At 41.4% G+C, this 27,847-nt stretch overlaps 2 protein-coding genes across 3 annotated transcripts; both read right to left on the bottom strand.

Annotated features, from left to right (window-relative positions):
• Positions 1-308: 308 nt before the first annotated feature.
• Positions 309-27,127, bottom strand: LOC125112808 (prostaglandin F synthase 1-like). 2 transcript variants are annotated; one of them, XM_047755229.1, is made up of 10 exons: positions 27,019-27,127; positions 14,334-14,499; positions 12,137-12,304; positions 10,664-10,780; positions 9,003-9,080; positions 8,453-8,575; positions 6,523-6,632; positions 4,732-4,897; positions 2,215-2,297; positions 309-1,724 (listed from the first exon to the last, which is right to left on the bottom strand). In XM_047755229.1, exons 2-10 carry the CDS (start codon positions 14,415-14,417, stop codon positions 1,682-1,684), a joined length of 972 nt encoding a protein of 323 aa, XP_047611185.1. In that variant the 5' UTR covers positions 14,418-14,499; positions 27,019-27,127; the 3' UTR covers positions 309-1,681. The 2 variants fall into 2 exon arrangements, with proteins under 2 accessions (XP_047611185.1, XP_047611184.1); XM_047755228.1 differs by lacking the exon at positions 27,019-27,127 and adding an exon at positions 23,974-24,436.
• Positions 26,795-27,847, bottom strand: LOC125112810 (dihydrodiol dehydrogenase 3-like). The gene is made up of 2 exons (XM_047755231.1): positions 27,567-27,847; positions 26,795-27,141 (listed from the first exon to the last, which is right to left on the bottom strand). The coding sequence occupies exons 1-2, from the start codon at positions 27,573-27,575 to the stop codon at positions 26,869-26,871; spliced, it is 282 nt and encodes a 93-aa protein (XP_047611187.1). The 5' UTR covers positions 27,576-27,847; the 3' UTR covers positions 26,795-26,868.

Here is a 27,847-nt window from a genome sequence, read left to right as displayed (position 1 = left end):
GGTTCCTTAAACTATTCTCATGAAAAAAAGAATTATCCATTTTCTTTCTATTTTTTTTAAAGGTTGCGCCCTCAGGGTCTGGAAGTTCCCAGGCTAGGAGTGGAATCGGAGCTGCAGCCATCGGCCCACGCCACAGCCATAGAAATGCCAGATCCGAGCCGTGTCTGTGACCTATACGACAGCTCACAGCAATGCCAGATCCTTCACCCAGTTAGCGAGTCAAGGGATTAAACCCACGTCCTCATGGATGCTACTCAAATTGTAAACCACTGAGCCACGACAAGAACTCCAAAAAATATATATATATATATATTAATCTTTATTTCTCTTCTGATCGATTCCACTACTCCGTCTTCACTGCTGCTCGTGCATTCTTCTGTATCACCGAACCTCTTGTTCAGTCCTTCCAGTGTACTTTTATTACAGTTGCTGTATATTTCAGCTCTGATTGGGACTTGCAGCTCTCACCGTGCTCCTCTATTCTTTCCCCACGTTCAGTGAGCAGACTTCTTACTTGGCTGGAGTTCTTTATCAGGGAAGTTATTTATCTGGTTAATTGGGATTGTCCTTGACATTTTATCTTGTTTTTCATTTGGAACACATGTGTTTTTCTTCTGATTTGTTTGGTCTGTTATTTTGGTCTAAGATATTAGGCAAACAGGTACCTATGTCCTTGTGTGGAAGCATCTCTGTGTGGGCTGCCTATGACCTGTGGCCTTGCTGGGAGAACTGGATCTAAAGTGATCATGTGCCACATCTTCTCCCCAGGTGAGCTGGCAGCTACAGACTTGGAAGGAGATAGGGCTGGAGTCAGAGGGACTATGGCCAGGGTCGGGTGTGGGCTGAGGCTTCTGCCAGGCATCACGGCAATTGCTGCCCTGTGGGGGAGTTGTGCTGGGGCCCTAGGAGTAGAGACAAACTTCTGAGTTGGCTCCACTTTCCCCCGTGTGTGTGATGGCAGTCTAACACCTTCGTGGGGCATGAGGGCCAGAGCAGAAGGGGATGGAGCAGGAGCCTTGTGCAGGCCCAGGAAGGCACTGAGGTGGTCCTGGCCGGTGGGCTACAACATCAAGCAGTATTCAGTCAACTTCTTCTGTGTTGGGGCCAAGAGCAATCAAGTCTTGCATGTGCTCTTGAAGACAGGAGCCTTGGATTCTTAAAGCCCCACCAGTTTTCAAAACAGCCAAGGGGGCTCATCTGCCCAGGGCTGATGCCCAGAGCTCTGGTGCCTAATATGGGTCTTGAGCCCCTTGCTCATTGAGGGGGATCCCAGAGCTTGTATACACTTCTCTTTGTCAGGTCACCTGCAAGGGGAGTGGGTCCTGACTAGATCCATTCTCCTGCCACCTGTGAGACTCTGTGAGGTTCTTTCTTTATTGCCTTGGCTGTGGAAGAGCCATGAAGCTACTCTTCAGTTGTTTGCAGTGGCACCTTCTCTACATGCAGAGGTATTTTTAATGTTCCTACCAATGGAGACGAGTTCGAGGTCCTCCTACTCTGCCTTTTGATCCCCCTCCAAACCATCCCAATTCTGAAGTCTTTATTATTTCATTTAAGAAATGCAAGAAGCCTAAAATGTGAGACATTGCTTTGAATCACCTCCATCAAGTACAGGAATTCTTTGCACACCCCTAGAATCAATACATTCTGATATTGGTGAACCATGATGAATAGTTCTCAGTCAAAATTCTTCAGTAAATGGATACTCAGGGTGATCAGCACCACTGAAAGAGAAGGGGAGATATTAATTTCATGACTCTGCGTCACACTGTCCAAGAGCGAGTTTCTCTGTGGGTGCAATCCATGGGATGGGCTAGAATTCTCAGTGTCCAGACATGTCTCACCTTCTAGCCTGACCCACATGTAGGCAGCCCCCAGTCCCTGTGCAAACCGCCCCTTCATGTCCAATTCCCACAGTCGCATGCAATAGAAACACCACGATGATATTTCGCTTGGCTGAGGTGTAATGTAGTGAATTCAGCATGATGTGCGCATTGGTGATTTTCCTAATAGGCCCTCCTGGGTCCACTCACAGTTCTGTTTGTTTAGAGACTAAGCCCTGGAGGAACCCTGTTGTCTGAGGTCTACAGGCAGCCCCTGGTTTACCCCTAACATGAAATCACAACTGTCTTCCTGGTCAGGGAAGCTTAGCTCCTCAGCTAACCAGCGCGCTACAGAAACCAACCCCCGAGACACAATGGACAGGTAACTTACTAGGGTGCAAGATAATATCGCATATTTCTGTTGAGGCCATCAATTGCTTTCATGTCTTCTGTGGTCAATTCAAAGTCAAAAACCTGGAAGGAAGGGAAGAAACACATTAAACTCTCCCCCAAGGAGCTTCCCCCGTTCCCAGACCTGGGACACTTTCCAGGTGGATGGGGGCAGGAAGCGGGTGCAGGGCAGCCTTGCCTGTCCTCAGCGTCCAGGTGCATAAGCCTGGGAACTCTTCTGCTGGATTCCACACTCTCCTTTCCACACCCTCTCCTTCTCTGCTCCACGTCACACACACACACATGCACGCACATGCACACAAACATGCGAGTATGCACGCACACGCACACACACGCACACGCACACACACCTTGCAAAGTATCAATCTCAAAACTTTCCAAGTGAATTTCATGTGACAGAAAACAAAGAAACAACAATCCTCTTTTTCCAACAAAGTGACAGTTGGACTAGTCTGCACAACAAGTATGCACTTGCCCGAACATTGGACTGTGTTTTTCCTTTTCCAACACCCACTAAATTATGACAGAGTTTTGAGCTTATCAAGTGCTGGAAGGATAACCACTCCCCCACCCCCAGGAAAGCCTAAATAAGAATCTGACATCAGACTTACTATCATCTTTGAATAAATATAAATATAACAACGACGTTTATGAAAATGCCTTTCTGTAGAAAGTTAAGAAATATATTTAATATTTTAAAGAGCATCCAAATAATGACAAGCTCATGTCATCATCACGGAATGGAAATTTCAATTTTATAAAGAAATTAGTTTTCTCCAAAGTGATCTAGCAATTCCATACCATATGAGCAAAGACTTAAACATTTATTCTTTTCTTGAATTTGGTAAAGTGAAACTAAATTTAATGTAGAAAACAGCTAGTCAAGAGGAGCAAAGGCATCTTATATGATCTGGAGAGAAACCAGGGTATGCGAAGACATCCTCAGAGAAGAAAAGCCTACCCTTCTGGACAGCAAGACTTGTTTTCCACTGCAATAGAACAGTCCAGATAGTAAATGGTGAAATAGAAGACAGAGGCCACAGATGTACCTACGGACTTCTGACGTATGACATACCTGGCAAGGACAGTCTGTGGGAAAATACGGACATTTAGAAGTCAATTTGCACACACACACACACACACACACACACACACACATATATTTTCATGTCATACTATATTATGAATTCTAGGTGGATTACAGACCCAGATTTGAACGGAGAGACAAAAACGATTTTTCAGGGTAATACTTTTCTGCCCTTGGAGTTGGACTGAACTTTAACTTGCATTGAACAATGAAACTTGCCAAAAAGTGGTGAGGCAGTTCTGAGTCAAGACATGAAGAGGATTTTTCCCACTCACTGCCTTGGGCTCATACAACCTGCTGAGACAAAGACCAGGTGACTTATCACAGTCTAGCCAGTGTCATATGAACGACTCTAGGGAAAAGAGTGCAGGCTCCTCTGACAACAGCCTAATCCACCTGCTACAGCAGAGCTGCCTGCCGCTCTGCAGTTAACTGCAAACACATGAGAGCCCAGCCAAGAACAGACCAGCTTAGCTTAGGGCAGGCGAATTGTCAAGCCACAGAATCATTACCTGTATTGTAGTGATCTCTGTATTAAACCCTGAAACTGGGGACACCAATCATTGTAATAATAAAATAACAGTCTCCTACACAAAAATCAAAAGCCAGACAACCTAATAAGAGTGGACAAACTCTTGAACAGGAACTTTGCAAGGGCAGAACGTCAAGGAGATTGGGTGTATGAACATAAAACGCTGTAAGCATTCGGGGGAAAGGACAATTAAACCATGATCAATGGTTTTATGAACATCACTGCTATAATGCATGTGCCCTCAAAGCTCACATGCTGAAAACCTCACCCCCTCTTGGGATGGGGTTAGAAAGTGGGGCCGTTGAGCAGTGATTAAGTCCCGAGGGTCGTGCCTTCATGAGTCAGATTGCAAGGCTATCATACATCATGTTAGAGACTTGAGAGAGCTCCATTGCCCCTTCTCCCCGCTAAGACTCAAATAGATGTCTGGGACCTGAAAGAGAGCCCTCACCCAACCACACACTCACCCCGATAGCAGACCTGTGAGAGACAAATTTCACTTTTATCTGATCCACCAAATGTTGGATTTTTTTTAATAGCAGCCAGATGGCCTAGGAAAATCCCACAATCCAGTGTCTTCAATTGAGAATGAAGAAAAACGAGACGGCATTTGCCCAGGGTGATAGAAAAAATTGCAACTGTAACGATAGAACTGAAAGCTCTTTTCCATCCAAGCTTGATCCTATCCAGCCATGCTGTCTCTCCTGCTGCCCCAGGAGGGGCAGAAAACCATTAGGAATGGACATAGCGCATACATGCATGGGAAATCACACGCAGCTCATCTTGGCCCATAGACAGGGCTGAGAGCTGCTGTGCAAAGAAGGACTCCCATGAAGGATAGTACTTAAGAGCCCTGTTCCCCCAGCCCCACTCATCACCTGCAGGTTTTCTTTGATCCGCTTCTTATTGTAACTCTTGGCCAGGACCACAACTCCACGCTGCAGCTGGTAGCGAAGAGCAATTACGGCTGAGGTTTGCTTGTGCTTTTTGGCAATGGCATGAAGAACTGGGTCTTCCAAGAGAACTGGGTGGTTTAGGTTCACCCTGGAAGGAAATGCAGAAATGCTGAAGAGCTGAGACTGAGTGTCCAGTTTGCTAGGAGGCTTCCCAAGTGGATCAAGCCGGACCACTCTCGACCAGTCATTCTCAAATTATCTTCCATGGTCCAGGAGCTTCAGTGTCATCTTGGACCTTGTTAGAAATGCTAATTCCATGGCTGAACTGAAGACAAAGTGAATCAGAAATGCAGGTGTGGCACCTCACAATCTGTGTTTCCCAAGCTCCCCAGGCCATTTGGATGCAGCTTGAGCTTGGTTCAGTGCTTCCATAGTCACCATTTCACTTTTGCTTCTCAGGGGATGTTTTTTTTTCTCTAATCACAGCCCCAAAGTGAGTATAAAAGTATGAAAGGAGAAGGAGATGAAAAAGACCGGGATTTGTAAAATTAATGTGTAGTTGACTTATTGTGCTGTGCCAGGTTCTGCTATACAGCAAAGTGACCCAGTCAGAGAGAGAGACATTTTTTTTGTCATATTATTATCTTCCATCCTTATCTGTCCCAAGAGATGTGTATAGTTCCCTGTGCTCTACAGCACGACCTCTTTTCTTGTCCATTCTACATGTCATAGTTGGCATCTACTAACCCCAAACTCCCTGTCCATCCCACTCCCTTCTCCCTTCCCCTTGGCAACTGCAAGTCTGTTCTCCATGTCTATGAGTCTGTTTCTGTTTTCGAAATAGGTTCTTTTGTGCTATGTTTTTGGATTCGACATATAAGTGATATCATACCCTATGTCTTTCTCTAGTTGCCTCCATGTTGCTGCAAATGGCATTGTTGTGTTGTTTTGCATGGCTGAGTAGCATTACATTTCATACATGGCCCACAGCTTCTTACTCCATTCACCCGTCAATGGACATTTACATTGTTTCAATGTCTTGGCCAGTGTAAAGAGTGCTGCTATGAACATAGGGGTGCACGTATATTTTTGAATTGCAGTTTTGTCTGGATATGTGCCCAGGGGTGGGATGGCTGCATCATAACAATAGTTCTATTTTATGTTTTCTGAGGGCCCTCCATACTGTTTTTTAGAGTGGTTGTACCAATTGACATTCAGACGGAGATTTTTTTTTAGTTTAACTTTTCCCTTGTATTTATGAAAACTGAGTAGTTTCAGAATGAGAACTATTCATTTCATCATTACTCATGGTGTATAATACTTTTATAGATGTTTAAAAAAATGATTCAAATTGAATTTTTTTTATCATGATAGACCTGAGACTTACACATTGTCATCCTGATTTTACACATAAGGGAGGGGACACTTAGTGAGTCTATTTACAGAAATGTGTTCAGTGGTTAATAGGTAAGTAAATCAGGATGTGAGCTTAAGTCTTTGGTCTCGATCGGGGCATCATATACAGAATTTTAATGCAGATACTTGTTGTTAACCTACAACAAGACACATCTAATATAAAAAAAATTATCCGGGTGATGAGAAGATAAAGGAGAAGGATTCTTTCCATTCTACCCCCTCCCCCCTTTCCCTCATCCCAGTTGAGAGTTAACTCTGGGGTCCTGAGTATAGTATGATAAAAAATATTTCATTTAAAAATTAGCTTAAAAATGAATATTAAGTAAACTCCTTGTTGTCTTCTTTCCATTTCATTACCATCCTTTTAATCGCTGGGATCCCAGGGCAGCATAGGCAACCAAAACAATGTCGTTTGACTTGCAGAAATCCAGCAGCTTGCTCTGGTTGAAATAAGGATGACATTCCACCTGTAGAATACCAACAGAGAAAAGTGTCAGATTATATAAAATATTAATATGGGTAAAAAAATTATAAAAAGAAAGCTTAAAAATGTTTAACATTCAATTTGAATTGGAAATGTCAACTCTGCATAATGGTTAAACATAAATGTTATATTTCTTCTGAAATGGTAAATATAGATCATGACATCCCAAAGAGCAGGCAACTCTAGGAACCAGATCTTGATTATTAAATTCATTGCTAGGTGCTGTGCCCAATTCCAGATCTGGGCAGGAAAAGAACTGCTTGAGTCTTGGACATCACATTTTGCAAAAAGCAAGACTTTGCTCACAGAAATATGGGGGAAAGATGTCTGAGGACTGAAAGAACGAGTTTGATGGGAATCCAGTTGGTGACATTTTGGTATATTTGAGCATCAAGTGGAATAATGACTTAAGGCGATTATAACACGTAGAGTAAATAAAAACCCATGACTCCATAGTGATGAGGTAGAAAGAATAAAAATATTTGCCTCAGAGTTCCCCTTGTGGCGCAACAGAAACGAATCTGACTAGCATCCATGTGGACACAGGTTTGATCCTTGGACCTGTTAAGTGGGTTAAGAACCCGGCATTGCCATGAGCTGTGGTGCAGGTCGCAGATGTGACTCAGATCCTACATTGCTGCAGCTGTGCTGTAGATCAGAAGCTACAGCTCCACTTGACCCCTAGCCTGGGAACCTCCATATGCCTCAGGTGCAGCCCTGAAAAGATTTTTAAAAAATCAGCTCCGCTAGTGGCAATTATTACAATAAATTCCTTCTCAAAATCTGACAATTAATGGGAAAGAGTAAAGATTTTACCCTGGCTCATGGGAATAGTTTATTTTACCCTGGCTTCATGAAGGGATTTTACTTTTAAAATAAAGTGTCAGGTAAGAAGATTAAAATTTGAGTATCATTGAAAAACATCCCAATGAAATAACTACCACAGGTGAAAGTCACTGATGGATCATCAACCATTATGTGAAAATTTGAGGAGAACCTGATTACCCTGATGACAGTTACTATCCAAAGTTGGGTAGGTAATTTCAACATGGAAGACACAGCTTTCCAAACCAAATATCTAGCTGTCACAAGCTTTATCAGGAGAACAAAAGTAACGTCACTGGCAGTTGGACAACTTGTCCAGACCAAGACTGAGGAAATCACAAGGTCAGCTCTAATCTCAGCCAACTGTTCCAGAGTTACTGCTTCAGGTACTGTTAGGATCCTCATAAGATGTTAACTTCATCCCACAGGTGAACACCATTCAGTTTCTAGCAAATTTTTCTGTACTAGGCTTCCTATTGAAGACTCCCAAAAACAGAGATGCCAAGACTGAGGATTCAGGCATCCAAACCCACACAATCCCTTAACACCTGTATCAGCTAATTTTTCTCTCTCTTTACTTCCCCCTCCATGTTTTCATAACCTTCCTTCCTGTACACAGTTTTCCCAAATCTCTTTCACCATCTAATTTCTGGCCATCCTTTACAGCTCAGGGAAATGCCTCCTCAGCTCTAAGTGCTGGGGAGCTATTCAAACCCTCCTGCAGCCCCTTGACCTGCCCTAAATTCCCACACACAGTTCAGCACCTGGAAGCCTCCCCAGCTTTTCCACCAAGACTTTATCCAGCAGAGATCCCAGCGTGGGTTCTGCTCACACCCTTCTAGACTGAGACTCTGCTCCCCAGAATCCCACGTCCCACAAAGGTGGGATGAAGGGGTGGGGAGGACAAACAGACGTCTGGCTGTAGTACGAGAAGAAGGTCATGCAGAACAGGGAGGGGAGGAGACTGAGATTGCTCACCTGGTTGCAGACGGGCTTGTACTTGAGCCCTGGCTTGTTCAGGATCTTCTCCAGCTGTTGGTGGTTAAAGTTGGACACGCCGATGGACTTGGTCAGTCCTGCGTCCTTACACTTCTCCAAGGCCTGGGGAGGAAGGTGTGCTGATCAATCATTTGTAATGGGCTATAGACCAAAAATAAACGCAGGGAGAAATAGGGGTCACCTGTTGAGAAGTAGCATTGATTATCAAAAAGAAAATAGTGATAAATCAAACAGGGGAAGAACGTTAGCACACAAGAATAAGTATCACTGTCCCCTCGGTAGAACAACCCAAGACAGTATATAACACATCGAAGGGAGGAGATGCCTATCTTCATTGTCCCAAATTATTCTCCTCCATTCCTCTCCATAGCCATTTCAGTTCTGATTTCCTCCACGCCACTGCAGCACGATAGTCCCTCTGAAGTTTGTGAATTGCTCTTGGTCTATAGCCCATTCTCAAAGATGGAAGAAATGAAGGATTTCCCCCCTCTTGACCTCCTCTCCTGTACTCTCTCCTCCATGGACTTACCTCCCACGTATGGCAGAAATCCACCGTGTCCATTATTATTTTTCCATTTTCATCTCTTGGAAGAAGCTCATCCCCTGGCTGCAACAGAAGCAGTCCATTTAGAGATGTCACAAAATAGCTTTTCTATAATTAGCCAGGCTGCCAGGCACTTCCAAGACAAGGACAGTAAACCTTCCTACTGCAACATTCTTGATACTGAGGTTTGCAAAGTGATTGGCACGTGGAATTGTAAGGAATGTGCTAGGATTTCTGTGCCCTCTAATCTCTTACACTTACTCTATGTTTCAGTAAGTAGAACTTTCCTAGATCCTAAAGGGAACAAACAGTGAAATTTTGGTCTGTCCTCTACATTTGCCTCTTTTGAAATGCCTCCATTGAATGGGGAAGGGCAATCAGTTACATGGACTTATTTCCAGAGGACGTCCTCTCATTGCTAACACATATCATATATTTCAAGAAACACGGAGTTCTCATTGTGGCACAGTGGTTAACGAATCTGAGTAGGAACCAGGAGGTTGCGGGTTCGATCGTGGCCTTGCTCAGGTGGTTGGGGATCCGGCATTGCCGCGAGCTGTGGTGTAGGTCACATACGCAGCTCGTATCCCACGTTGCTGTGGCTCTGGCATAGGCTGGTGGCCACAGCGATTAGACCCCTAGCCTGGGAACTCCATGTGCCACCGGAGCGGCCCTAGAAAAGGCATAAAGATAAATAAATAAATAAATAAATAAATAAATAAATAAATAAAGTAAAAATAAACATAATTTTTAAAAAAAGAAATAGAAACGCAGTTTTCCTACATTCTAAAGGGCATTATCAGTGGCTTATGTGAGTTTTTCTGCCCTACACAATTTTCCTCTTGCAAAACACCTCAACTGCGCTAGGAGTAGCAGTAAGTTATGACTTATTCCTGGCATAAAAATTGCAGTCTTGACCTCAGCTAGATAATCAGAGCACTTGTTCCCTCCAAACATCTGATAGGGCAGGGGCAGACATATGAAGCAGCAGGACTCTTCAGGTTAATATGGAATAGGGACGATCCATGACTGGGACTTCCTATTCAAATAACCCAAGGAGTTCTTTTGCAAGGACAGCCTGAGTAGATATCTATAATTTCAAATCAAGAGTTCTACACAACACTGCTGTTAACGCCCAAGTGTAGTCTACAAATGGCATTTTGAAGGTACCAAACTTCTAGGCAAGGTCTCCCAGGTCACTGTGAAGGCTGCTAGGTTTAGATTCACCTAGACAGAGCACCTCAACTTGAAAGAGTCAGAGAGGAGATAAACTCATCATGTTCAAGTGTAAGGCAGTATCACTGTTCACCACTGTTGCAACAAACACTGTGTTTAGGAAGTTACCAAGAGACTCAGGCGTCGTAATCAGGACTGTGTGCTGAACATGCCAACTCTTATTTCCTTAAATTTTTGAGGCAGGGGGTGTAAGATGGTTGAAATCTTTTCTCTTGGAGGCATGGAAAGGAAGTTGGGCGTTCAAAGAAAACCTCAGTGAAAAGATAATCAGAAATCACCACATTGAGAATTATCCTCTAGTGCAATCATCCCCAAATCCTCCTAAGAAATTCTTCTTTCAATGATCCGCACGAGCTGATAGACTTTCTGACACGAGAAATAAGACAGATGTGGTCACACGGATTGCCAACCTTCAGAGCCACTGGAAAATGAATGATGTAGAGATCCACATAGTCCAGTTGGAGATTCTTCAGGGACTTTTCCAAGGCTGGTCGGACCAACTCTGGTCGAAGGAAAGTGGCCCAAAGCTGCAGAGGTTGAGACGGGAAGCTCTGTGAAGTTAATACTGCAGGGAAATCTGTCTGTCTTGTCTCACTTAGTAATGAGACACGTGTACTGGCTAGAAATGGATGACCATGGAGAGAAAATACTCCTTTTCCTCCTGTTTGGATCGAACCTACCCGTGTGAACTTTATTCTTTGATTGAATTCGTCATGGGTACCTCATTCACAATGGAAGCACACGACCCCAGAGATAAAAAGTGCTACCGGATAACTCCCAAGCCGATCATCTGCATCATGTAGGACAGGGTTTAAAAGCAGCTCACAAACGCACTCTACTTCTGTCGAAGAGTCAGCGCCCTCAGGATTCATTAGCATTTTGCATAACAGTAGGAAACTTGCTTTGAACCTATTAATACCCGCAGGGCATAATTCAAGACGTTTTGTCTAGATCTTGTGTAACACACAAAGTGCCTCACATAGTGTGCCCTCTCTTTCTGATGCAGGTGATAAATGAGATTCAGAAGGTGAAGAAATTTTAGAAAGTTACGCAGTTGAAAAGGAAATCTATCAGCTGATCCTAGTTCTGTTGGATTCATTCACCCATGCGAAGTCAGATTGTTCTGCTCTGGGCTCAGAGAAGTAAAGTGACTGGATTTAAAAATAAAATTGGTCCAGATATATGCCCAAGAGTGGGACTGCTGGGTCATATGGTAATTCTATGTCTAGATTTCTAAGGCACCTCCATACTGTTCTCCATATTGGTTGTACCAGATTATATTTCCACCAACAGTGCAGGAGGGTTCCCTTTTTTCCACATCCCCTCCAACACTTGTTATTTGTGGACTTATTACTGATTGCCATTCTGACTGGTGTGAGGTGGTATCTCATGGTATTTTTCATTTGCACTTCTGCCCAGGGGGAGGGGGAGGGAGTGGGATGGATTGGGAGCTTGGGATAAATGGATGCAAACTATTGCTTTTGGAATGGATTAACAATGAGATCCTGCTGTGTAGCACTGAGAAATATGTCTACATACTTACATTGGAGCATGAAAGTGGGAGAAAAAAGTATGTATACATGTATGTGTAACTGGGTCCCCAGGCTGTACAGTGGGGAAAAAAATTGTGTTGGGGACATAACAATAAAAATAAATAAATAAATGTAAAATCAATCCATCAATCAAATTTGGATGCAGCAAAAAAGAAAAAGTTATCATCGTCTGTTTTTGGGGGGATAATAGAATACTAAACTTACAATAAAAATATGTGTGACTAAATGGTAAGTACAGGCCACTAATCGTCTACTGGTCCTATTACATGTCAACTGCTCACAATCTCATTTCACACGTGTGCACACACACACACACACCCACACCCCCACCTTTGACGTGTAGAATATGTCTTCTCTCTTCACAGTGCCATCTGCAATCTTGCTTCGAATGGCCTGTCCAACCTGCTCTTCATTTTTGTATAAATAAGCACCATCGATATGACGGAACCCAACTTCTATGGCATATTTGGTGGCCTCCAGAGCTTCACTCTTAGGAACCTACATAAACCACAAAGGTAGTAGTTGGATATCCACATGATTAAGAGGTTGCTAAGGCACAACTTTGATCTTTCTCAATCAGATGGTCTTCATGCCTTAGGTGAGTTCTGCATGTGGGTGATAAACTCACAAAAGGTTCCCCTGTCTTTCCTGGTAAGTAACTAAAGTTGGCCATCCCAGAGCCCCATCCATCCCCAGAAATCACTGGTTGATTGCTGACATCAGAGGTACCCAAGGTCACCTCTAGGTGCAGTGCTTTGCTGGAAGAACCCAGAAGACTCAAAATAAAGTTGTAGTCATGGGTGTGTGAGATACTTGAAGGGAAACAAACAAAACTTAAGGTTCATAGTCCAAAGCATCAAGGAATCAGAAGAAGGCATCTCAGATTCTGCTCTCTGCCAGTGTCGTCACACACACTACACCAAATAAAACTGCATCTGTTCAGTTTACATGTGACGTTTTCCTCTATGTCTCCCCCGAGAAATGCTTCCCACCATCAAGGTTATCAGTACACCCATCACCTCTCATAGCTACCGATGGTGGTAGAACACTCAACATCTATTCTCTTGGCAAGTCTCAAGAACACTTAAGGTCTATTCTCTTGGCAAGTCTCAAGAACACTTAAGGTCTATTCTCTTGGCAAATCCCACTTAAGAAAATTTTCTTAGCAAATCTCAGCATTCACCCAGTATTATTAACTCTAGTCATCATGCTGAATATTAGGTCTCAAAAGCTTATCTTAATAACTGCAGGTTTGTACCCTTGACCAACATCTTTCCATTTTCCCCAAACTTTTCCTGTTTCTCACTACCACGTCTCCATTCTCCGCTCTAAGAGTTTGATATTTTAGGTTATGCCTATTAATAGATCATGCAGTGTTTGTCCTTCTGTGTCTGGCTTATTTCCCTTAGTTCAATGTTCTCCATTTTCCTCTGTGTTGTTGAAAATGGCAGGATTAACTGATTTTTTATGTCTTAAAATGCTCCACTTTAGAGAATACAGAGCCTTTTCTTTTTCAGGGAAGGAGATACTTGGTCTAACTGTTCTGTTGGGTCTAGTCATGGTTTCCCTTAAATGTACAGGCATTTGGACGCCTCCCAAGGAAGGAATACCCGTGAGCTTCAGTGATATTCTGGACCTTTCCATCCCTTCAATCCAACTCTGCTCTACAAAGTGAACAAGCCCTGTCTTCTCTCTCCAAAATGTCTCTGAATATTTCCTTCTGTTCTGTATATGAGAAAAGGGAGACTCAGAGTTTAAGGACCAGTCCCTTGTCATACAATTGAATGCTCTAAAGACGAGATGGACAGCAAATTTTGTAGCTTCCAGGCTAGAGACTTGTACATTTTACTCCCTCTTATGCCCAAGCACCAAAGACTATACTTTGAAAACAAAAATTACAAAGCCAATGAAACAAAACCTTACCCTGTGAGATTGCAGCTTATCCCTACAAATGATTTAATATGGGAAGGAGTCTGCAAGCAGAAACAGAAGTGTGAGGCAAAACGCAGGTGGGGTGTTCCTTGCCTGGCACGCAGCAGGTGTCCCACAGCAGAAAAGCAATTCTCTCCCATTATTTATGAGATGTCATTCAACTCATCTTCGGAAACATTTACCTCAAATGCTTCTCTGGGGCATGTCTCCCTTTTGAGAAGGGAGACAAAGTCCTTGAATTGCTGATATTCACAAAGAAACCGCTCCATTGCCATCTCCCTCAAAGCAGAGCAGCCAACAGTTGGTTGGTGCTCTTGACAGCTGAGTTACATCCGATCTGCCAAGCTGGGAAAGACATGTAAACTGGAGGGGAGCCCAGAATAACTTACAGATAACTGTATGATCAGACTCTTATGCAGAGTGAAGACTGAAATCGTTCTCCCTGTCCTGAGAATGGTTCTAGCCTGGTTATGAGAACGAAGTGGGCCTCCTCACAGTCACACAGGACCTCACTGAATTGTCAGCCTCGTTCAGCTGCCACTCATGTTACATCCATTTACTTCTGAGCCCTCACCCCCAAGACCATGACCGTTACCTCTTCAGGTGCATACGTGCCAAATCCCAGTACAGGAATGAGGTGACCGTCATTAAGCTCCAGGCACTGGCTTTTGGGATCCATTGTTTGTTGCTTCTCTGATGAAGCACATTCTGTTTTTTCCTTCTGCCTTCAGGTTATAAATGGTTGGAAGGGAACCACCCAACTGCACCGTCCAATGTTAGCAGACATCGTGTAGGAGGAGCAAGGTTCAGGCAGTACCCGTGGAGTAAGATAAAAGTGAAGCCAATTAACATATTTGTTTGTTTTTTTAATCGGAATAACGTTGTGTATTGTGTAATAATAAATCAATTGTTAATTTCTTGCAAAATATTACCTCATAGTTTAAGAAGTGAACTGACAATTCTGTATCCACTTACGAGTTATTGCATGAGACTTGCTCAACAATTATTGACCATCATGTTAGGTTAGAAACCTCCACATACTGTTCTTTTTTGTTTTTCTAGTTACGAAGCCCAATCTTGGTCAAATGTCAATTGAAAATCTTGAAAACTGCTTTACAGCACATGAACACACAAAACAATTTCAAGTGATGAATAAGCATTTTTCAATATGTTAGTACTTGATACAGATTTAACCCTTCAAATAAAAATAAATTGCCCTTTTTATCTTTCCCATCAGCAAAATTATTTTGTTTACAACCCTGACAGGGGTGAAATCCTGAAAACTATATCAAATATAGGCCTTCTGTCAAAGTGCTTATTGGAGGTTAACTAAAAACAGCTTTGGGATATCAAGTGCAGTTTGCAAAAAGACTTTTAGATTTTTATACATTTTACATAGTCATATGTCCTATGAAAATTATCATGATGTAAATGATAAATATTTTATAGAATTTATCTTGTTCCACATAATTCATGAAAGAAAAACCTGTAAACAAGTTAAATTATAATAAATTTGGGAGGAGTTAGAGATATCATGGCACATTGATACAGTGGAATATTGTGAAGCCAATTAAAATTTAACATGCAAACTGAGTCAGTGAAATGGTAAGCTAAGAAGTGCTGAATTCTCCCAGAATAACCAAAAGAGTAACCAGCTGAAAAATCTCATAGGTGATTTGGAAGACAACAACAACAACAAAAAAATCTACAGCAACCAAGTGAACATCCAGTAAGGAACAATCCAGAATAGAGTGGAGGGCATTTCACTGTGCTTTTACTCACCTGTACCCTCCTCCTGTCTGGTGCAGAGCAACCTTGATCTGTAAGGGGCAGCAGCTCAACTCCCAGTTACCTCCCTAAAATCAGGGTGATCACAGAAAACCTTATTTGCAATGTTCCAACCTACTCGGCAGCTGTCTGAACTTGTGTTCGTTTTCCTTGACTCTAAGCTTAAACTGAAGGGCAGCTGTATTGAGCCATGAGCCTGGAATGTTTCAATACAAGTGCAGGGGGACTATATATGCACACATGCCAGGGTCAGGGGATTAAGGGTATAAAACCCTGAGTAGGATTTCCTGACATGGCGCAGTGGAATCAAATCTAGCTAGGAACCATGAGGTTGCAGGTTTCACCCCTGGCCTTGCTCAGCAGGTTGAGGATCCGGCATTGCCGTGAGCTGTGGTGTAAGTCACAGACTTGGCTCTGATCTGGCATTGCTGTGGCTCTGGTGTAGGCTGGCAGCTACAGCTCTGATTATCCCTAGCCTGGAAACCTCCACATGGTGCAGATGCAGCCCTAAAAGGTGAAAAAGACAAAAAAAAAAAACCAACCCTGAGTAGAACTGGCGTATGGATTGGGGGTATATTAAGACAGTCAAAACACAGCCATGTATTCAGAAGTATGAAAATGCCACATACAAGCCAGCTAAGATGTAGGCTCAGAAAACCACTGTGTAGCCCTTTAGCTTTGATGGTGGGCTCTCTCAAGACTAGGAGCATGCTGACCTAGTTATTGAGGGACAGTCATGACATGGGACACATCTGCAAAGAGTGGGTATTTGTCCAGTTACAAACACACACAGCACATCATAAACAAGAAAAGAAAAGAAAGAAAAAAAAGAAAGAAAGAAAGAAAGAAAACCTGGTCCATGATAGGAAGGAAATAACTTGGCAGAAACTCTTACTGAATAATCACAGGTATTAAACTTAGTACACAATGAATTTGAAAAAAAAATTATCTTAGGGAGTAGATCAACCACACTCTGGGCACCCCAGCCTGGGATCCAACACTGGGAAGTCAAGTCCTCTAGCTGGTTTGAAAACCAGTGGAAGAGAAGTTTCAGAAACATAGACTCTGCTCTTGAGAAGTACGTGCATGCTTGCTTACCTCTAGGAAGAATGTAGAGGAAGCAGCTTGAAACCACCCAGGACTCTGGTCACTCTCTTGTGACAGCCCCAAAGTGGACGATAGCCCAGGCCAAATGCCCACTTGGGTGCCTATGGCTCCAGGGCAGCTCCTACTAGGACAAGGGCTGCCAGTGCTGGGGAGAGGCAGCAGTTGTGGAGACAGAGCCGGTCCAGACCAGCATAACATCTGAACAGAGCAAGGGAGGCCATTACTGGCATTGGTAGGAGTGGCAGATCACAAGTGTTCTGGAGCTCTGACAGGTAAGCCAGGACTGCACCAGTGTGCACTTCAGCCCACACCGAGTGCCTGCTCTAATACATCTTCCTCCATCACTGCTCCCCTCTTGGGCAAATGTTCCAGTGATGTAGGGAGAAGGGGCCACCATTAAAGGGAACGTGATTAGTTTAAGTCCAACTTTCAGGGCTTCTGCTCCAGCACCTTGAGAACTTCCTTGACCCCCAATAGGGTGGTGACAGCCACTGAGCATAGACAAAGCCCTGGCTTGTAGCTGGCCCTGGCTCTACCCTCCTAGATCCATCTCCCACAAGGTGATGGCTGCCTACACTATCTGGGGAAAGACATTACCCATGCTCACATCAGATCCATCTGTCCCACCAAAGCCCTTGGGAACACACAGACTGCATAGAAGGGGCTTCCACACAAGGAAGCCCCTTCAAGATGGGGACAGGTAACTTTCACCTAATTTCATAGAGACACAGAAAGCTAAGCAAAATGAGAAGACAAAGGAATGTGTTTTAAATGAAAAAATAAGAAAAATTGCCTGAAATGACAACTGAAGATACAGATGCAAACAATTTACCAGATATAGAGTTCAAAGCATTAGTAATAAGAATGCTAACTGCATCAGGGAAAAGAAGAGATGCATGTAGAAGAATTTTAACAATTAAGCAGAAAATATTTTAAAAAATCAGTCTGAACTGAAGAATACAATAACTAGGATGAAAAACACACTACAAGGAATTAACAGCAGACTAGGTGATGCCGAAGAACGTGTAAGTGATCTGGGAGATACAATTGTGGAAATCATCCTATGAGAACAATGAAGAAGGAAAACACATTTTTTAAAGGAGAAAAGTACATTGGTCCTCTGGGACAATATCAGCCATACTAATACTCATGTTATAAGCATCCTAGAAGGAGAATAAAAAAATAAAGGGCAGAAAATGTATTTGATAAAATTACAGCTAAAAATTTCCTGAATCTGAAGGTGGGAAAGGATATTTAGGTCCAGGAAGCACAGACTCCCAAACAAGATAAAATCGAAGACACATCATAATTTAAATGGCAAAACTTAGAGAATTTTAAAGGCATCAAGAGAGAAACAATGAATAACAAAATGGCAATTAGTATAATCCTGGCAATAATCACTTTAAAAGCCAATGGTATAAAGATCCAAGATAAAAAAAAAAAAAAAGACTAATTTCAAATAGTTCACTTCAGAGGTAAAGACGCACAAAGACTGACAGTGAAAGGATGGAAAAGATATTTCATGCAGATAGAAATGACAGGAAAAGGGGACAGAAATTCTCATATCAGACAAAATAAACTTTAAAACAATTCTGTAACAATTATATCGCAATATGTAATGACAAAGGAGTCAATACACAAAGGGAATAACATTGGTTAACGTGTATGCCCCTAATATAAGAGTAACTACATACATAAAGCAGATAATAGTAGACATGAAGGGTGAGATTAACAATAACACAATAATAGTAGGAGACGTTAACATCCCACTTAACATCAATGGACACAAAATCTGGGCAGACGATCAGTATGGAGAGAGTGCTCTTAAGCAAATAAGTTTTTTTGTTTGTTTGTTTCAAACATGTGGCCATACCTGTGGCATATGGAAGCTCCTGAGCTAGGGATCAAGCTGCAGCCACTGTAGAAGTAATGGGGAGTAGTTACGTTGTGCACCACAACGGAAGTCCTATATATTCTTTTCAAGGACGTATGGACCATTATCCAGGACAGATCACATGCTAGGCCACAGACAAAAAAAGTCGCAGCATATCTAATAGGATAGCAGTTATATCAGGCAGTTTTTCAACAACCATGGTATGAAACTAGACGTCAGTTACAGCAACAAAAATGGGGAAAACACAAATTGTGGAGATTCAATAATGTTACCTTTTTATGTCTTAATTAATTTTTATATAACGATTTTTTCCATTATAGCTGGTTTACAATGCTCTGTCAGTTTTATACTATACAGCATGGTGACCCAGTTACACATACATGTAAATAATATGTTACTTTAAATAAAAAACAATGGGTCCATTAAGAAATCAAAAAGACAATCAGAAAATACCTTGAGACAAATGAACTTAGAAACACAACTTTCCAAAATCTAGGGGATGCAGCAAAGGCAATTCTAAGAAGGAGGTTTATTACAATATAGTTCCTCCTTAAGAAACAAGAAAAATCTCAAATAAACAACATAATCTATTGTTTAAAAGAATTAGGAAATAAAGAACAAAACCTCAAAGCAGCAGAAGGAAGGAAATAATAAAGACTAGAGTGGAAATAAATAAAATGGAAACTGAAAAAAACAACAGGAAAACTATCAATGAAACCAAGAGCTCTTTTTTAAGGTAAATAATATTGATAAGTCTTTAGCCAGGCTTATTAAGAAAAAAAAAAAAAGAAAAGAAAAGAAAAAGAAAAAGAACCCAAATAAACAAATAAGAAATGAAAGAGGAGAAATGACAAGTGAAAAAAAATCATAAAGGAATACTATGAACAGATCATAAGGGCACACTATGAATATGCCAACAAACTGAACAGCCTAGAGAAAATGCGTACATTTCTAGAAGTATATTTTTTAAAACTACAAAGACTGAATAAGGAAGGTAGACAATGTGAAAACAGACCAAACACTGGTAGTGAAATTGAATTGGTAACCAAAAACTTCCAGCAAACAAAAGTCCAGGACTGGCTTTACAGGGGAATTCTACCAAGCATACAAACAAGAAATAATGCATATCCTTCTCAAACTATTTTAAAAAATTGAAGAGGCAGAACACTTTTAAACTTATTCTACAAGTTCAGCATTACCATGATATCAAAAATAGACAAAGACACTACCAAAAAAAGACAATTACAGGCCAATATCCCTGATTAATGTACATGAAAAACCTTCAACAAAATATTAGCAAACCAAGTTCAACAACACATACAAGGATCATACATCATAATCAAGTGGGACTTTTTCCAGGGGAGCAGATGGTTCAATATCACAAATCAATCAATGTGATACACTGTATTAACAAAATGAAGGATAAAAATCGCAGTCATCTCAATAGATGCAGAAAATCTATTGGATGAATTCAACATGCGTTCATGACAAAAAAAAAAACTCAACAAAGTTGGTATTCCTTAACATAATAAAGGCCATTTACAACAAACCCACGGCCAACGTCATCGTCAAGGTGAAAATGAAAGCTTTTTCTCTTAGATGAAGAACAAGACAAGGATGCCCACTCTCACCAGTTCTACTGAACAGAGTATTAGAAGTCCTAGCCACAGTAATCAGGTAATAAAGGGAAATGAAAGACACCCAAGTAGGAAGGGAAGACGTAAAACTGCCACTATTTTCAAAGGACATGATACAATGCATAAAAATCACTGAAGACTCCACCAAGAAACTATTAGAACAAATAAAGAAATTCAGCAAAGTTGCAGGATACAAAATTAATCTACTTAAATCCGCTGCATTTCTATACACCAACAATAAATGACTTGAAAGACAATTCAAGAAAACTATCCCATTTACCACTGCATCCCCAAGATATCTAGGAATCAATTTAACCAAAGACATGAAAGACCTGTATTCTGAAAAGGAAAAGAAATTGATGTTGAAAATCGCAGTGATACAAAGAAATATGTGTGTGTTTACCTACAAATCAAAGTAATCTTCAATATACAAACTGTACACTTTCTTTTTTATTTAATATAAGTATTTTCTGAAGTTATCAAATATTATTTTAAAAAATCCAGTATTACATTTTGCTTGTTGTAAGTAGTACATCATATTAATTTATTTAATTTCTGAAGCTATGTCTTGGCATTTTTATTTGTTCTTGCATATTTTGCAATTCATTCATTGATTCATTCAGGAAAACATAATCGAAAATCCTTTATGTGCCAGGCATGGTTTTATCAATAAACAATGCAGACAAGAAAAGAATCTTTTTCAAAGAAAGCAAACTGTTATATTTGGAATGGATGGGCAATGGGGCCCTACTGTATAGCACAGGGAACTGTGTGATTGTATTATTTTGCTTGCAACAGAAATTGAAACATTGTGAATCAACTATACTATAATAAAAAATGTCTTGAGTTTACTGTCTGGGGGAGGATAAGTCTCTAAATAAAATCAGGAGTTTTTAGCTGTGAAAAGTAGCTAAGCACCTCTTGGGAGATAATTCTACACATTTTCTTGCATTGCTGTACACCTGAGAAGGAGAGAAGTGCCAGAGAAAGGGCGGGCAGGGAAGTGTAGCGTGCTCTATAATTCATCCAGGGTCCGAAAGCTTCAAGTTTTTCTCCTGTAACAACCCACTGCATGTTCACCTATGACCTGGGCCCCTGGACCTCAGTCTTTAGCAATGGGGACTCAAGACACTAGTACTATGAATCTTGTGGTGAACATTTTCACAATATATACCTACATCAATCATCACATTGTAAAACTTAAGTCTACACAATGTTACATGTCAGTTATGTGTCAACAAATGTGAAGATAATACTTACTTTGCCTGCATCAATTGTTCTGAGTAATTACCTGTCCTTCCTATACCAGCCTCCATGAACCCAGAGCAAGCTAACTGGTTAGCTCACAAATTACATTAAAAATCTTTTTCTTTTAAATGGCCACATCAGCAGCATATGGAAATTTCTGGACCAGGAATTGAATCTGAGCTGCAGCTGCAGCTGCAACCCAAGATGCAGCCATGGCAACAATCAGATACTTTAACCCACTGTGCCAGGCTGGGGACTGAACCCATTCCTCCACAGTGACCCAAGCTAGTGCAGTTGGATTCTTAACCCACTGACCCACAGTGGGAACTCCATGTTAAAAATCTTACATTCTTCATGATTCTTGACAGAATGCACTATGACTGAGCCAATGGTTAAAACAGGGCAAAGTTTAGAAAACAGCCCATTACATCAGGGGATGTTACATTCTTTAGAAAGAGACAATTAGATAACCCCAAACTGCTACAACACTGTCATTGTTCTTGAGTGTCTGGATATAAAAATTCCCCCAAATTCTGATCAAACACCTGCCATTCAAATGAGTGATTTCAGTGGTGCACAGGGCAAAGGATTGAGGGCTGACCAAGGGGAAAAAGTCATCAGGTGAAATTCAAGTAACATCCATAATCAGAGAGCACAAAGTAAAGTCAGACTGTGGCATATCAACCAGTATTCTTGATCTCCGTTACATCAATCTGTGGCTTCTGTACTGATAATATGGGCACATCCTGACTGTCCTCAGTGTGAAGTTGTCACTGGAGCCACCTAATTCTGGATAACTTCCTTGCTGGCCATGGACTTATCCTTAGAACTTCTAGCCTGGTGTCTCTCAATAGAGTCATTTCATGTTGGCGCCGGTAATCCATTGGGAAAAGAATGGCACTACACACGGCATGACAGCACATGTGTAAAACATGAAGCATATCTTGCTCACATGCAGTGTGAATCCAGGTGTGCTCCTGGAGCAGATGGGCAAAGCTTACCCGTGAGATGCCCTTGGGAAGAGTTGGAAAGTCAGAGCTCTGGCAGTCTTCCTTCTTCCAGTTAGTTATCCATTTTCCATAAAGTGCCAATGTAATGCAATAAGATTTCTGCTAATGTTCTCCTTGCCACCAATAAATTACCCACCTTACCCACTCGATTGTCAGAGCAAGGACAGAAGAGGGAAGTAGGAAAGGAGAGGAAAGTGTGCAAACACCTGTGTAAGACAGTTACTCTTGAGTTTTACAAAATGAGAATTAAAAATAATCATTTAAGGTGCTCCACTGTGGTGCAGTGGGATAAGGGGCTGGCACTGCCGCAGCTGTGGTATAGGTTGCAGCTGTGTCTCGGATTTGATCCCTGGCCTGGGAACTTCCATATGCCATGAGTGAAGATGAAAAAAAAAATTGCTTAACTTCAATGTGGCCTTGGACAAGTCAATGACCTATGTTGGTTTCTTTATCTGTAAAATGAGCTAATGGTCAAACATACTTCATAAGATGATTAATTCATTGAGAGGGCTGCCTGGTAAATGGTAATCACTCAGAACATCGGTTAGTAGAATTGGTGCTGTTTCTACTACCAACTCTACACTTCCCCTCAAGGGTGTCTCTGATTAAAACTATTTCTATTTTGTTCTCTACTCCTTCGCAGACCAAAGCCCAATCAGTTTTCCATACTTTGGAAGGGACCATGGTTTTTATTTTAATTAATTTCTGAAAAGAAAGAATACTGAAGTTTCTTTTTCTCCTTATTTTCGGTAGAACATTCTATTTCTGTCCCAAATAAGTTCTGGGGTACATGAAACTGGCACCTCTTTTATTATTATGTTGCAAAGATGTGACATTAAATCTGCTGTTGGCTGGACAGTGAGTATCCTGTCTCACTTGTATCTTACTAGCCTTGTTATGTACTTTAGACAGTGTCCCTGAGGTCATGGCTCTTCCAAGACAGAAAAAACATCACATTTTTTAGAGGTGATGAACAAAGATTTGATTGGAAGAAACTTTGAGAGTTTGTGACCAAATAATAAGATAAATGACACTGAATTTCTGTACTTTTGAGCAGCAGTCCTTGATATCTCTTCCTGTTGTGAAGGCCAGAATTGTTCTATGATGTGAGACCTTAGATACTGTCTGAGAGAAAATCCCTATGGTCTGGAGAATAAGAAACATCTTCTGATGCAGGGTCACTTCTCCCAGCCCATGTACAACCTGTCATCCATCCATCTGCTCTTACAGATGACTATGCTAAGGCTTTTTCATTCATTTCCTTTCTTGATTGACATTTAGACTTTGAGATCTCGAGGCAGTAGCCATCTCTTTTCCCTCTGGCTGACAGTCATGCAGATCAGCTGGACCCAAAGGGACCAAAGTCTTGGGACAATGGATGTCTCTGAAGAATCAGTCCCTGGGGATCAGAGGAACCGCCAGTGTTCTGGTTTGGTATCTAAAATAGGGTAGGCTCTTTGGCTACCATTTTTCAAGAAAGGTTAAATTTGAAATAACTCCAAATAAACTGATTCCAAGAAAAACAAATAACTGTGTTTTCTTCTTACTCACCTGAATTTGTAGTTGGAAATTCATGTGCATTGTATAGGGAAGATTTTTCCAGCTATCAGACTGACAACAGTAGGTGTACTTGCTCCAGGATATGGGGAAGTTGTTCTCATTGAAGACGGATTGCATGAACACCCAGCAGATGTTGGAGTGCACATTAATCAAAAAACAAACAAACAAAAAGCTCTTTGGATGCTTTTTTTGAGAATCTGAGCAGTTTTGTATACATTATGAAGTCCTTCTATAGTAAAGACATTTACTATAGTATAGTAAAGATGTTCTATACTAAAGATGTTTGCACCTCGGTTCTCCGTGCTAATGCATATCCTGCTAATGACCCCTCATAAACCCCAGAGCAGAATAGGCAAGGAGAACAAGTCTCATTTATTTCAGTTTTCAGAAATCCAGCCGCTTGCTCTGGTGGAGGGAAGGATGACATTCCACCTGTAGAATGCCAACACAGAAAAGTGTCCGATTGTATGAAAAGGCAATATTAATAGGATGAAAAAAGGCTGAAAGGTTTTTAAAATATATATGCTAAAGAGAAAACTGTGTCACATCAAATTACAACTGCCAACATCAACATGAGCAATCATTTCTTTTAAAATATAAATTTTATATCTCTGTCCCCTGAAAGGTAAAAATTCATGACGTTCCTGAGAACAAGCATCTCTCAGGACCACATCCTGGTCACTCAATACTGCTGAACACGACCAGGGGACTGGCCCAATTCCAGATCTGGAACAGGAAAGCAACCGAGAGACTTGGGTATCAAACTGTCCCAGAAAGCAAGAAATTTCACCAAGAATCATGAAGGGATGTTTACAGGACAAAAGAACCAGCTGGATGGGGATCCCACTGGTGACATTCAGGTAGATTTGAGCATCGAAGGGAACAGTGAGTAAAGGCAAATGCAATATACAGAGTAAATAAAGATCTTCAAGTCTCTAGCGAAGAGAGAGAGAAAGAACAAACATATCTGCCTCCGCTGGTGGTGGTGATTACAACAAATCCTTTCTTGGAAACTGATGATTAAAGGGAAGGAGTTTAGATTTTATCCTCTTATAGGAATAATTGTATTTTATCCTGACTTAACCAGGGAATTTTATTTTTACATTAAAGTATCAGGTAAGAAGATTTAAGCGTGTTTAAAATTGAAAATTATTGAAAAACTTTCCAATGAAATAACTAATTCAGGTGAAAGTCATTGATGGATTCTCAATCACTAGGTGAAAATTTGGGGAGACTCTAACTTCCCCCTTGGACAATTACCACCCAACAAATGACCAGGTAATTTCAACAGTGAAAACACACGTTTCCAAAGGAAAGCTCTGGCCACCACTAGCTTTACCAGGGGACTGAAAGTAACATCACTCACAGCTGGACCACCTGTCTTTTCATGTGTCCTACTGGTGCGCAATTCAAGGGGCACAGCCTGCAAAGACCATTTCCTCGCCAAAATGTTTAAGCTTAATGTGGAAGGCATTCAGATCTAACTACTAATTTACATAAATGGAGGCTAGAGAAACAAGTTAATTGACAGCACCCAATGACAATCTCATAAATCCAGTACATTTGTCAAAAGCCTGTCTGGATATTGTGGGGAAATAATGGTTGCGTGAACATTCTAGATTAAAAGAGCCCAAGCTATGCGGCTCAAAGCAAAATGTGAGTCACTATCAGATTCAGGTCAGCAAACTATTACATTTATATATACAGACATATGCATGTGACATTGTGGCAAAATTGGAAAAATTTTGCAAATAAGAGGGAAAGGCGGATGCTCTTTCTTATACTCTTAACGTTTCTAATATCTGAAATTTCTCGCAATAAAAACATAGGGGCAAAATTAATGCTAGAATCACATTAATTTTCAACTCATAATTGAAAAAAATATGAATATTCTTGAATCCTGTAAGCTACATTTTTACATAAAAGGCTCTTTCTCCTTGACTCCAAGATGTAACTTAAGGACATTATTTTATACAAACATAGTTGCAGAAGGAAATATACTACATGACACCAGCTATTTGACTAAATTAGTCAAACTCATAGAATCAAAGAATGGAAAGGTACTTTCCAGGGGCTGGGTGGAGAGAAAAATCAGGAGTTGCTATCACGAGTGTAAAGTGTCAATTATGCAAGATAAATAAATTCTAGATATCTGCTATACAACATTGTTCTTAATAGTTGACAATATTTATTTATTATACAGCATTGCATTGTATACTTTATAAGTTCTCAAGTGGATATATCCCATGTTAAGCGTTCTCAACACAATAAAGTAAAAATGCAACAACAACAAAAAATGTAACAGCGCACAACCAGACAGACAAAAGTGTGTTTAAACAGTTAAATTAATGGTAGAAGCCAATAGGAGAACCAAACCAAGACTGAGTAAACCACAAGGTCTGCTCTAATTCCAGCTAAACATTCCAGAGTGAATATTTCATCCCATGTTAATGTCACCACAATGCATTAAGTTCATTTCTCTCACCTGGATGACTTTCATAGGCTCCAGAATTTTTTTTCTGTACTAGGTTTCCCATTGAAGACCACCCCCAAAACAGAGATGCCAAGACTGAGGATTCAGGCATCCAAACCCACACAAACCCTTAACACCTGTATCAGCTAATTTTTCTCTCTCTTTACTTCCCCCTCCATGTTTTCATAACCTTCCTTCCTGTACACAGTTCCCCCAAATCTCTTTCACCATCTAATTTCTGGCCATCCTTTACAGCTCAGGGAAATGCCTCCTCAGCTCTAAGTGCTGGGGAGCTATTCAAACCCTCCTGCAGCCCCTTGACCTGCCCTAAATTCCCACAGTTCAGCACCTGGAAGCCTCCCCAGCTTTTCCACCAAGACTTTATCCAGCAGAGATCCCAGCGTGGGTTCTGCTCACACCCTTCTAGACCGAGACTCTGCTCCCCAGAATCCCACGTCCCACAAAGGTGGGATGAAGGGGTGGGGAGGACAAACAGACGTCTGGCTGTAGTTCGAGAAGAAGGTCATGCAGAACAGGGAGGGGAGGAGACTGAGATTGCTCACCTGGTTGCAGACGGGCTTGTACTTGAGCCCTGGCTTGTTCAGGATCTTCTCCAGCTGTTGGTGGTTAAAGTTGGACACGCCGATGGACTTGGTCAGTCCTGCGTCCTTACACTTCTCCAAGGCCTGGGGAGGAAGGTGTGCTGATCAATCATTTGTAATGGGCTATAGACCAAAAATAAACGCAGGGAGAAATAGGGGTCACCTGTTGAGAAGTAGCATTGATTATCAAAAAGAAAAAAATAACAACCCGAACAGGAGAAGGAGGTCATGACAAGAGAACGAGAATTAATGTCTTCTTGGAAAAGCCCACGACAGGATTCAGCACATGGAAGGAAAGAGACGTGTATCTTCGTTGTCCCAAGTTCTTCCCTGCTCTTCTCTAGAAACATGTCAGCAATCATTTCCTCCACACCACTGCGGCGTAACAGTCCTTCTGAAGTTCACGACTTGCCGCATCCAACAGTCCATAGCCCATTCTCAAAGATGGAAGAAGTGAAGGATTTCCCCCTCTCCTGGCTCCCCCCGGACTCTCTCCTCCATGGACTCACCTCCCACATGTGACAGAAATCCACTGTGTGAAATAGTGCTTTTCCGTTTTCATCTGTCGGAAAAAATTCCTTCCATGGCTGAAGGAGTAGCAGTCATTTTAGGGATATCACAAAATAATTTCTCCATGTTTAGCCAGGTTACCAGGCACATCTGGAAACAGCACATGAAATCCCCATGATGTAGGTGTTGCAACATTGCCTGTGGAGTTGTAAGGAATGTCTTTAGGAGTCAGGCTTCCTCTAATTTCTTACATTTATTATGTGTTTTGATAAATACAGTC

This window comes from Phacochoerus africanus, chromosome 12 (genome assembly GCF_016906955.1).
Source record: "Phacochoerus africanus isolate WHEZ1 chromosome 12, ROS_Pafr_v1, whole genome shotgun sequence".
NCBI lineage: Eukaryota > Metazoa > Chordata > Mammalia > Artiodactyla > Suidae > Phacochoerus > Phacochoerus africanus.
The sequence above is the reverse complement of the archived record's forward strand: the minus strand, read 5'-3'. Positions and strand labels throughout refer to the sequence as shown.